The following is an 11,469-nucleotide window of genomic DNA, read 5'->3' as shown; positions in this document are numbered from 1 at the left end:
AGCTTTGTAGAGATTTCGCATACATGACCAATTTACAAAGTGGCACATCATGTGTGCAAGAAATTCTGAGGCATCCAATGTGGATACAAGTACTACCACAATACTTGTATCCAATGGCACATCATGTGCAAGAAATTCTAAGGCATCCAATGTGGATACAAGTACTACCACAGTACTTGCCTTGCACAAGGATAACCATGCCCCAAGCTTTTCAAGGGTGAGTGCTCAAGACTTAACTTCAGTAAAGAAGAATGTAGAGTTGCTATTGGGAAACAAACAAAACGATGTGGATGTGCAAATGCTCCATACTATACAAGCAAATATGCATCAGAGAGTCAGGTGGATCCAAGAAAAGAAGGAACAGGAGCTACGTGTAATCAAAAAGCAGCAATCAAGGGGATTTGATCCTCGATTTCTATTAAAGAATGTAGTCGAGATGCATGCGGCGCTAGCCAAGTTGTGCAAAATAATAAGCTAATTTCTTTCCTATAATCCATCCGGTACATATGCCAAGGACTACTGTTACATAGTTCAAGAACTGAAAGAATTTTTTTTAAAAAAAAGCAAATAATTCATGAATATTTGCAACAGTTTACCAAAGGGATTAATGCCAATGATAAGATGTTTTCTTAATCCACTTATGATGCCATGTATGATGGTCCGAAAATTTTAGATACTCAAACAGCTTAACTCATGGCCTTAACTAACAAACTTCTACAGATGGAAATCAAGGCTTGAAAAAACACCCCGAGGATGCTGCACAAATTAAGGTCCCAAGAAAATTGAAACATAAGACAAGAGGCTGAGGATCTAATGGCAACTCAAATCCGAGCTAATGACCCAAGACCAAATGATTGGTTAGAAACAACCAAATTATGCATGAGAAACGTGCCAACAAGAAGAGCTTCCAAGAAGCCAGAAGCATACAATGAGCGGCTGAACCAAACTGTGGATCTAAGTCTCTTAGGCTTGCCGAGGAAAGCACAAGAAGCACACCAGAAACACAGCTGAAATGATCCAAGCACCAATAGGGGGACCAATAATAAGAAAACCCAAGAAAGCTAGAGCAGATCCAATCAACGAGTGCCATGTGGCACCAACTGCCTATCAATATTGTTCATGTCCATTAAGCAGGGTTCTGAGTATTCTATTCTGTTCTGTGTATTCTGGTTCTAGTGTGATTCTAATACTCATCCAAGCAACTGATGTTTTTGAATTGTAGAGCCTTATATGCAAGCAATTGTCTATGAGCAAGCCATTGCAATCCTTATAAACTCTAATACAAAGTACATTCTCTATGCTTTCTCTACTGATTTTTGTCATTAACACTTTATGTTGGACGAGAAACATTTATCTGAGCAAGAGCGAGAGTAGGAAGCGAGATCATGAATAGTCTTGGCTTGGCAACCTAGATGGTGAGATCGCAAGTCACCTGGCGAAACTAAACCCTCAAGCCCCTCTCTCACCATGATTCTCAGCTAAGAGTAGGAAGGTGGATAGCTTGTAACGACTTTGTGAAGCTTTAAGTCATAGTCAACGATCACTCCTTACAAAAAAGTTGACAGACCGAGATACGCCAGGAGTATTCTCGGATGCTGTCAAATTCCAGCATCCACAATCTCCCATTCCCACCTCTCCTATCGTCTGGTATCATTGTAAGGATATAAGCTTAGAGAAGACACATGCGTTTAAGCGGACAGCTGCCTGTAGGGCAGCATAGTGTTCTCCCCAACGATGCTCTCCCTCTAATCCTTAGGGTATCAAGACAACACTCAGGGGATCGATCCATCACTAGCTTCCAAAAAAGGTGGTCTTTACTCTCCACTAAGGAGTGGGGAAACCACTTTCATTTTAGTGATGAGACCCAAGAGGCTATGGAGAGACTCTCGGGGCTGCCATGACCACTCACGCACTCCCTTCTATCACTAGGACATCCTGCTGGGGAGACCGCTATAGCTCCAGCATAAAGGTCACACCGTTGAGAGAGATTCATTGAACCAAACAAGGTATAACACAGCCTGTTCTTCACATCACAAGTCCCCAAAATTGCATTCTAACAGCCTCCACGAGATTTGTGAAGATCAAAATCTCTATCAAAATTAGGACAAAGCAACAGTACATATAAGGGGCCAATGCAACACAAATACTCACATTTAAGACAGAATGTGAAAATCTTTAAACATGTAAGCACCCTATTAGGAAAACACCCTGCTGGACTCCAGCAAAAAACAGTGCATGTCATGCTGGTGCAAAAAAACTTGCTTCCATGGTCATCTACATCACAAACTTAGATCACTGTAGCTGCCAATCATAGAGCAAAGTTCATCTCTATTGTCAGCCACATTCACCAAAGACAGTTGAGCTAACAAGGCCGCCTCTCCAAACTACACTGCAGAAATGCCTCATCCCACCACTAAATTGAGCTAGACAAGCACAACCTGTTTCTTCCTTGCTTCAATCTCAAATCATGACTACTGGTTTTGAAGTTCTGCAGCCGAAGGAACATGCAACTAACTGATCACCTGTACACTTTGGCAGCAACAATCAAAGAATTTCTTGGATAGTCTTCTCTCCCGCACTCTACCCATCCATTTGCCTGTATAATCAGACTCACACAAGAAAATCTGAGCATGTGCTAAGCTCAGAAGATGCATAAGGTAGCCTCACCCTTCTGGTATATCACAAGTAGGCAGGTAGGAAACATCACTGCATGGCATTACTAGAGGGTATTTCATGCGCCGGTTGCGGTTGCGCCCCGTACATGTCTGCACTCATTTGCATGTTCAAATGAGAGGGCTGCATAACCATCATTAGCAATCAAACGAAAACCTTTAGCAAGGCTTGGAGGTGAATCTTACATAGCATTGTACAAACATTTAGAAGGATACAAGTAAAGAACTCTGCATTTTCGACTGACAAGGACTGACAAAGCTTAACTGCTTTCTCATCATCACAGGTGACTACCAAGAATGACAATAATACCTGCTGCTGCTGCTGTTGGACAGGTAACAAAGTGTATGGTCCACTACTGTTGGTTGTTTGTTGCATGTGACCCCGTGCCTCTTGTAAGGCTGGATATGAGCTTCCAAGCTGAAATTCTGCCGTGTTGTATGCAGATCCAGAGAGAGGCTGCCCAAGAACAGGAGGCATGGACATAGCACCACACCCATTCACGGCAGTTGCAACAAACATTCCCATGCCCATGCCCATACCCATACCCATTCCAAATCCCATGCCTGTCCCTGATCCCATATTCAAGTGAGGCGGCAGTAACCTTTGTTGCATTTGAGAAGACTGCATCCCAGGCGACAATAGCATGGGCAGCCCAACCATCCCAGTCCTCAAAGACATCAACTGTCAAATAATCAAAACACCAAAAATTGCTTTCTCACATATGATGATGCAATGTATAAAATGCTCTACCATGCTTTAATCAAATCACCACTAAGGTTGCAACCTGTACTTGTGTCTGTAGCATCTTCATGTGCTCTATGGCCTCATCCAAGATCGAAGCCTTATCTGTCTGCAGTTCAAATATAAGAAAACCATGTAGCTCTCTATCCCTCTCTCTCTCACTCTCTCTCTCCACCCCCAACAACCCCCCCAACACCCCCCCCCCCCCCACACCCCCCGCCCCTGCCTCCCACTTCCCCCCCAAACGAGAATCAAGGCTAAAAATACTCGAGCAATCCAAGTTCCTAAAAGGAACCAAGCTCTACATATCTGAAGAGCTTACTTACAGGAATGCAACTCAATCAAAAGAGAGGAGAATTAGAATATGAAGAGCTTACATACAGGAATGCAACTCAAGCAAAAGAGAGAATAATTAGAATAGGTGAGGGCAACACGCAAAGCGAGCAAGTTGGTAGTCCTCCGTGTAGGGAGGGCCCTCATCCAAGAATTCCGCACCAAATGTGGGGATTCCCAGTTTTCATCCGATGAGTCCTCTGACCATGGGAGCCATACTAGCGTATTAGTAGGCTTTCTTTCTTTTGTTGTTCAATTTCTCAGCCCAATGGACTCTCATTCCTTACGTGATGCTTTGGGCTTGTTATCATTGCTTGTATGGGGTCTATAGGCCATTTTTTTGCGTCCCGTGGACGTTGAAATCACTCTCTCTCTCTAGAGGATATATCACTAGAGGACCGCATATGCCAGCTTTGCCATCAGGAGGTGGAGTCGGAGGAACACTGTATATGTTGTTGTACTGTCTACTATGAGATCCGAGGGAGGTACCACTGCCTGTTCCGTGAAGGCTTTGGACCTTTGCATCGGATCATGGACTTTGAGGACCAAAGGTGCTTAGGGCTCTTCATACTTGAGCTTCGACGCCACATAGAGAGCCTATTGAGGGACAGGATGGCAGTGGGACCAGAGCCACCTAGACAGAGAGCCCTCAGATTTTTTCAGAGCCAGCACTGTAACCCCACCAGCCTCTACTCCCCCATCTACAGGCCTACCTGGCAGACCACCCTCCAGAGGAGTCACCCTTGACAGAGCCATTGCCATCTGTAGAACGAGACGCCCATGACCACGACGATCGCGTCCATGACTCCCTCACCATCGGCAGATTCGAGCCCTCGGCCATCATTGCCCGCCGCCGGAGGAGTTTACCGCGACGATTCAGTGGTTTATCTTTCAGCTCTTAGCTCTCTTCGGATGTTACTATTTTCATTCTTTCTTTCAGATTTGTTATGATGAGACATCATCATCATCAGTTGTACCTTGTTTTGGTCTCATGGGCCATTTCAGCCTTTAGGAGACGTTAATATATCTTTCTCTCTCTCTCTCTCTCTCTCTCTCTCTCTCTCTCTCTCTCCACACACGCCTTTTCAGATGCCTTCCCGAGCTAGCCCTCCCACCGAAGATGATATAGGGGGGCATGGTAGTCGAACACCAAGAATCAGAGCACCATGAGGCATGCCTGTAGAAATCGCTAAAACCAACAAGGATGCCCTCTCTCTCCGACAATCTTTGGCCTATGCTGTAACATGCTAAGTGAAAGGGTGCTGATTACATGCTGCAATTAATGCTAATTAATGCACAAAATGAACATGCACAGAGAGAAAGGAAGAGATTCAACTAATCTTTTGTATATATTAATTAAAATAGGACTGACTATACTTGCTACTTCAATGCTGCAATAAGCTTACTTTTTTTGACTCGATCCTCTCTCTCTCTCTCTCTCTCTCTCTCTCTCTCTCTCTCTCTCTCTCTCTCCATAAAGTCCTGTGAAAGGGTTATATATTGACAAATTCCTTGTCCAACCGGTCAGACAGCCTTTTGCAACCCCATAATGTCATAAAAGTCACTTGATGGTCCACAGCTTCGTAGGTGAGTTGGACTCGTGAGCGGGAGGTCTTGAGTTCAATTCCCGCTCGCCTCAATTGATGGACATCTGGTCTTTCACTAGTGAATAATGGCCTCTCCCCACTTCCTACTGGGTTGAGCACGAGAGGTGAAACGTCGTCCACTGAATAGCAAGATCTCTACCCTGGGAAAAATCCACTTGTTGCATGCATACTGAGCTAAAAAGGTACCCAAACCCTTGGCCCCTAGGCCAGTGTGGTTTACACATGTTTAGGTGACCCAAAGCTGGTTCAAAACTGCCCCAAACCTATCCCTGAACTCCAGATCCTGTCCACATGCCACCAAACTAATTGGTGCATGTGACATCCCTCTTGCTCAACTTGAAGCACTAGGGAACAACCAGGCAGGAGATTAACTGGCTTATCCTGCATGGACCTCAGCTGACTACAAACTCTCATCACATGGCTGGGTCCACCGCAGCTTCTCATGAAGCTGCATTTCTACGAGGATCATTTTTGTGGATTACCTTAATTAGAAGCCCGGCTGTTTATACAGACCAACTATTTATACACACAAATGTCACATGTCATGTGGATAGTGACACATCGCCTCACAGTGGAGACAGGGAGAGCAGACAGAATTGCGAGGGAGGACAGGATCTGCAGATTCTAGTCCACTCTAGAGGTTGAGACACAGGACCACTACCTTTTCGCATGCCTGGTGTGGTGTACTATGAGATACAAGGGAGGTTCCACAACCTCTTCAAAGATATTTTGGTCATTGCCTCAAGTCACAGACTTTCCCGACCAGCGTTGTCTGGGACTCTACTTAATGGAGCTGTGCCAACAACGACCACCTCTAAGAGAGGCCCGTCAGTCCCTTGACAGTTCATGGCCACCCATCACTAGGGGTACCAAAACTACTTGACAGTATATGGCCACCCATCACTAGCGGTACCAAAACTACCCCAACCACCACACCTGCCAGGGGTTAAATTGGAGAAAGCACTCCAGTTACGGCATGCCAGACATCCAAGGCCCACTGGGCTGAAACAATCCTCCGAACGGCAGCTCGAGAGATCCTTCAGAAACACAGGAGTGCTCCACCATGGGCAGGGTACGAGGTAGGATACGCATTGATCTCCCTCTTGGCCCAGCAGCTTTCCTGCCACCTGTTTCAGTTACTACATGGATACCTTGTAATATCAAAACTCATATGGCTGTTTTGTTTCTATGGCCAGATTGAATTTTTTTCTTTACTCCAGGATATAGTTACTTCACGGATGTACTGTAACAACTTTGGTCTCATAAAACCTTTGGACTTTTGTAGATATTCAAAATCTCTCTCTCTCACACACACACACACAAAAATGTAAAGAGAACAAAACAAAGGTACTTGTAAATCAGAGATATTAAAGCATATTGCCCCACCTTGTTTGAATTGGGAATAAGGTCTTGCAAGGCCTTCATCTTCACGTTTATCTTGTTCCGTCGTTTCTGCATGATTCCTGAAAAATGCTAAGATAGCAAATCTGGATGCACCCAAAGCACCCACCAAAATAGAACAAAAAAGCAAACCATAATCTTGTTTAGCTTTACCCACTCTTTCTGAAAGATTGTGTATCTCTGCAGCTCGAGTCCTCTTTGCGCCGCTTGACCGACTTGATGCCGGCTTTCCTTCTTCAAGGTCCTGCAAAAGTCCCAGGTTTTAGGATTGAATATCAGAGAAGAAGCAGCCCTATTATCCACTCGCATCTAGAACTTTGATAAAAAAATCATTAGATTAAGGAACACTTTAAACAAAAGATGCCCCGACCTTACTTTCGATCTCGGAATCTTCAGCAGGGTGTGCTTTCCTCTTGGTACTAGAAGCAGCAGCTTCTTTGGTGCTCTTCTCAGTGCTGTTACCTGATCCTCTGGAGGGAGATACCATGGTAACGTCACCTGTCTCAAAGGTTTCACGTAGCTTCTCTGATGGAGTAAGAGCCCTGGCTGATGTCACGGGACAGGTGCTGAGTTCCAACTCTTCCCCTGCAGTAGCCTCATTCCCAAAAGGGGGGGTCGGAAGCAACCACCTTCCAGGATTAGTGATCCCTTGGCTTGTTTCCCTGCCATGTCGTGCTTGCTCCGAATGCATAGAAGGATCCCTGTCTGTCATGACAGTGGCAGTAGACTCAGCCGCAGAACAAGACAATCCTTCATGTGACATGAAATGTTGCCTGCCTGTTTCGATGTTTGACATCGAGACACTGAGACCAGGCACTGAACCTGTGGCAGGACCAGCAGTAGCAGAGGACTCAGCAGCACAAAAAGACAATCCTGCTTTTGCATGTGCCATGCTCAGTTTCCTTGCTCTCTCATTGTTGGTTGGGCCGCTAGCACCAGCTTCTAATTTACAAGAACCCATGCCTGTTACACCAGTGGTGGTAGACTCAGTCGCGGAAGCAGACAACCCTTCTTTCAGATGTGCCATAAAAGGTTGCTTCGTTGTCTCAAAGTGATATGGCTGCAATCTAGACGAACCCATGCCTGTCATCGCAGTGGCATTGGACTGGGCAGTAGAAACAGACAACCCTTCTTTCACATGTGCATGGAAAGCTTCACTTGATCTCTCCATTATTTCTCCAGAAACACGAGCTTGTAATGCAGGAGAGCCCAAGCCTGCTGTTATGGCAGTGGCAGTGGAGTCGGAGCCAGAAACAGGAAATCCTGATTTCCCATCTGTATTGAAAGGCAGCCTGACTCCCTCAATGCCTTTTGGGTTACTACAGGCACCAACATGTTGTGAGCAGGTTTTAGTGGCAGCCACAGCACGAGCAAAAAGAGGAAAGTTCAGCTTCGTGAGACGTTGAGAAGGGGTTTTGAGTGCAGATTTGGTGTCTATAGCTCTGAGGGCCTGGGAGGGGGTTGGGACAGCTGTTTGAGTGGTAATGACATTATGGGTTCGTTTGGAAATGCAAGGCTGTGCATTTGTGCGAACTCTGTTGAAGGCCTCTGCTCCGGACTGGGATAGAAGGCCTGCAGCTCGCCGGGCGCCCATTGCCATAGCCGCATTCGCAGTGAGAGATCTCTCACCTGTGTTGGTATCATGAGGCATGACAAAACCTGCAGCTTGCTGAGCACCCATTGCCATAGCCACATCAGTTGCTCGATTTTTCTGGCCAATGTTGATATCAGGAGATGTGCACATTTGAGATCTAAGGCCAACTGATTGCGGGTTCTCGCCTTCTTTCAAAGTAAGATATGAGAAGGCATCCTGGACAAGGTTGGAATGAGAAATGGGTGCCTCTGTGAAGAGCTCTTCTGAGCAGTAGTTCCTGTCAAAGCTATCCTCTAATGGATATTGCAACCAAGAAAGCATTTCATCATCTTGAAACGGTAGATTATTGAGAGGGACCTCCACTGCCGGCACAGATTCCCGCCCTCTTGGTGGGCATGTATGGCCACTGATAGTTCTTTCTGGCCGACCCATCCAGTTCAGCAAATCTTCAGAAGCATCATGATGTGGCCTGCAGATTGAAAGCCCATTTGTCACAGAAACTCCTACAAAGTATTTTGTATTTGTTTAAGCAGAATATGTTCATGAACTCACACATGGGCATTTTCAACTCGATCTGCCGTTATTTCATGAGGGTGATCAGCTTCTCCTTTCTCAAAATAAATATCCCACTGATGTGAATGGCTATATGCAAACAAATCTTCTTTGTTTGTATCCAGATTGGGAACAAAATGATTCATGCTCCTACCAACAGATTGAAGGAGCTTGGTCTGGGAAGTCGGGGCACCCAATTAGGCACTTCAAGATGCAGCACCGTGTCAGCAATTGAGAAACCTGATGCGTGCAATCTGGGTGCCCAAGTGGACCAGAAATGTTCTCATTTTTTTTTTCCCGGGAAGAAAGGTTCTCATTTTTTATGTGGGTGCTCAATTGGGTAAAACGAGGTGAGGAAAAGCACTTGTTTCGAAAAACCCACTGGTTTCTTTCCTACGGGACGGTAGAAATGCACAGAAAGTATTCAGAAGCTGTGTTGAGATTTTACGTTAAGCTACGGCATGTTGCAACTGCACGAAAAGCTATGGCAGGAAAGAAAGAAAGAAAAAAAAGCGCACTAAGCTATGGCATGGTGAAGGGTCACATTGAGGGATGGCACGTGGAGACTTCGGGAAAAGCACAATCAGCTATGGCAAGGGAGGGGATGGCATGTGGACTCTTAACAGCGAGCTATGGGAAAACATATTCAGCTATGGCGGGGAAAGGAAAGCACACTGAGCCATGGCATGGCACGGCAGGCGGAAAGGAAGATATGGCAGGGAGAAAGAAAGTAAGCTATTGCATGTGCAAGCTTGAGATGAGCTATGGCAGATATTGAGAAAGCGGGACGAAAGGCATGGGCACGAATCGATTTCGAGTTTCTGGAGCAAATCAATGGCTGTGTGTGTGTGTGTGTGTGTGTGTGTGTGTGTGTGTGAGAGAGAGAGAGAGAGAGAGAGAACCTGTCTCTTCAGTCAATCAACGAAACAGGGAGACCCACTTGTATGTCTTGTCAAAGGGATTGCACAACAGCTCTTAACCACAAGCTTGGGCATCCGAATCGTCCTGAGCTTTGGGGGCTTTAATTTATGGCTTTTCACAAGTCGCTTTGCAGGGGCATCGGTTGCACGGAGACACGCCCCACCCACCCTCAGAAACCACTACTTGATTGCATAATTAATCATATATTAATGTTAGATAAACACAGATTAATGAGGTACACGAAATCCTTGCTGATATCAGAACAAGCACACCGCCCGCAGATACAGGAGTGGAAACTTTCTTTGATTTTTCGCGGCTTCAAGAGCTGCGAGGTTCACACACGAAGCTAGCCACATCTTATTAATACCATTAATTAATTAATAATACAAGACATTTCCCCTCTCATACATTATAATATTACCCCCCCCCTTACCTTACATACTATAATAATACCCCTCATCATACCTTACATACTATTATGCTACCCCTCTTACAACAAATACTATTATTATTATTATTGTTGTTGTTTTTGTTGTTGGTGGTGGTGTTATTATTATTATACCACAAGAGATTTCCCTCATCCATTAAATACTTCCTTCCTTTCATTTCATGCCCACTCTTTAGCAATCAAGCATTCTCATTTCAAGAACCATGTCACACCTCTTGTACCCTCACAGTAATCACCACTCTCCAGTCTCTCTTGTAAAAAAGGTCACATGATATCAAGTCATACCTCTTGTACTACAATAGCTATCGTATTAGTCACTCAATCTCTAATGTAAGAACGAGTCTCACATGTCTGGCCCACACCTTCAGATTACGACCAACTCTCTCGACACTAATGTAAGAAATGTTTGACCCAATCCTTAAGATTACTGCCCCTCTCTCCAATCTCTAGTGTAAGAAAAATTCGCGTGTCTAACCTGCACCTTAGGATTACCGCCACATTCTAGTCTCTAATGTAAGAAAAAGTCGCATGTCTTCCCACACCTTACATCTAGCACCTATCAACTAGTTTTTCAAGTATCTGGGCTGTGAGACGGGGAGATTTCCCAAACCAGAGCGATGGGCAAGGGAGATTCTCCCCCTTTTTCAGGTCACCAACAATGGCAATATGTGTAAATCAACCACTATGGTTTTTTGCTAGTAGATCTTCGTACATTTTTTCTTACTTTCTTAGTGGTTATTTTAGAGTCCCCCTTCACAATTCTTACTTTCTTTAGCCTTGTTACTTTTCCCCCATTTTTGTAATCATCTCTTTGTTGCTCATACTCTTTGTATCATACTCCATCTTCCCGCTTGTGTCCACCCACCCATTTTTTGTCAATTCTCCCTTCTTGTACTTTGTGAAAGGCACTACTAGTGCTTTATTAAGTCATTTGGCATGCAAAATGGGTTAAAGGGTTACACTCTACATGTCACTCAAGTTTATGAAGAAATTGGAGCTAGCTATATATAAAGCATTAAAAGCATGACATGATTGATTGGATGAAAAAGTCTTCTTAGAGCACATTTACACACTATGAAAGATTAGATGAAAAAGTCTTCTCAGAGCACATTTACACACTATGAAAGATTGGATGAAAAGGTCTTCTTAAAGCACATTTACGCACTACAAATGAAGAATTTGAGCTTATCAATTTCAAG

At 44.7% G+C, this 11,469-nt stretch overlaps 1 protein-coding gene across 8 annotated transcripts; it reads right to left on the bottom strand.

The window, feature by feature from the left end:
* Positions 1-2,122: 2,122 nt before the first annotated feature.
* LOC147629061 (uncharacterized) lies at positions 2,123-10,158 on the bottom strand. 8 transcript variants are annotated; one of them, XM_086812301.1, is made up of 7 exons: positions 8,902-10,158; positions 7,126-8,818; positions 6,913-6,999; positions 6,741-6,806; positions 3,458-3,523; positions 2,983-3,354; positions 2,123-2,796 (listed from the first exon to the last, which is right to left on the bottom strand). In XM_086812301.1, exons 1-7 carry the CDS (start codon positions 9,045-9,047, stop codon positions 2,704-2,706), a joined length of 2,523 nt encoding a protein of 840 aa, XP_086668427.1. In that variant the 5' UTR covers positions 9,048-10,158; the 3' UTR covers positions 2,123-2,703. The 8 variants fall into 8 exon arrangements, with proteins under 8 accessions (XP_086668427.1, XP_086668425.1, XP_086668424.1 ...); XM_086812299.1 differs by having other exon boundaries at positions 2,123-2,765; XM_086812298.1 differs by having other exon boundaries at positions 6,741-6,817; positions 6,909-6,999; positions 8,902-10,151.
* Between the last annotated feature and the right edge of the window lie 1,311 nt (positions 10,159-11,469).

The sequence above is a fragment of the Cibotium barometz genome, chromosome 18, assembly GCF_041138505.1.
Source record: "Cibotium barometz isolate CiBa-2024 chromosome 18, ASM4113850v1, whole genome shotgun sequence".
In the NCBI taxonomy this organism is placed as follows: Eukaryota; Viridiplantae; Streptophyta; class Polypodiopsida; order Cyatheales; family Cibotiaceae; genus Cibotium; species Cibotium barometz.
This window is presented reverse-complemented; position numbering and strand designations above follow the sequence as displayed.

Bases quoted from the DNA above. Each gene is read 5' to 3' on its own strand.
- LOC147629061 (XM_086812295.1), bottom strand. From the start codon at position 9,047: ATGAATCATTTTGTTCCCAATCTGGATACAAACAAAGAAGATTTGTTT. The intron at 3,524-6,740 runs GTGGGGCAATAT...TTTGAACTGCAG, and splicing joins TTATTCCCAATTCAAACAAG to ACAGATAAGGCTTCGATCTT. The intron at 3,355-3,457 runs GTTGCAACCTTA...ATTATTTGACAG, and splicing joins TGCTACAGACACAAGTACAG to TTGATGTCTTTGAGGACTGG.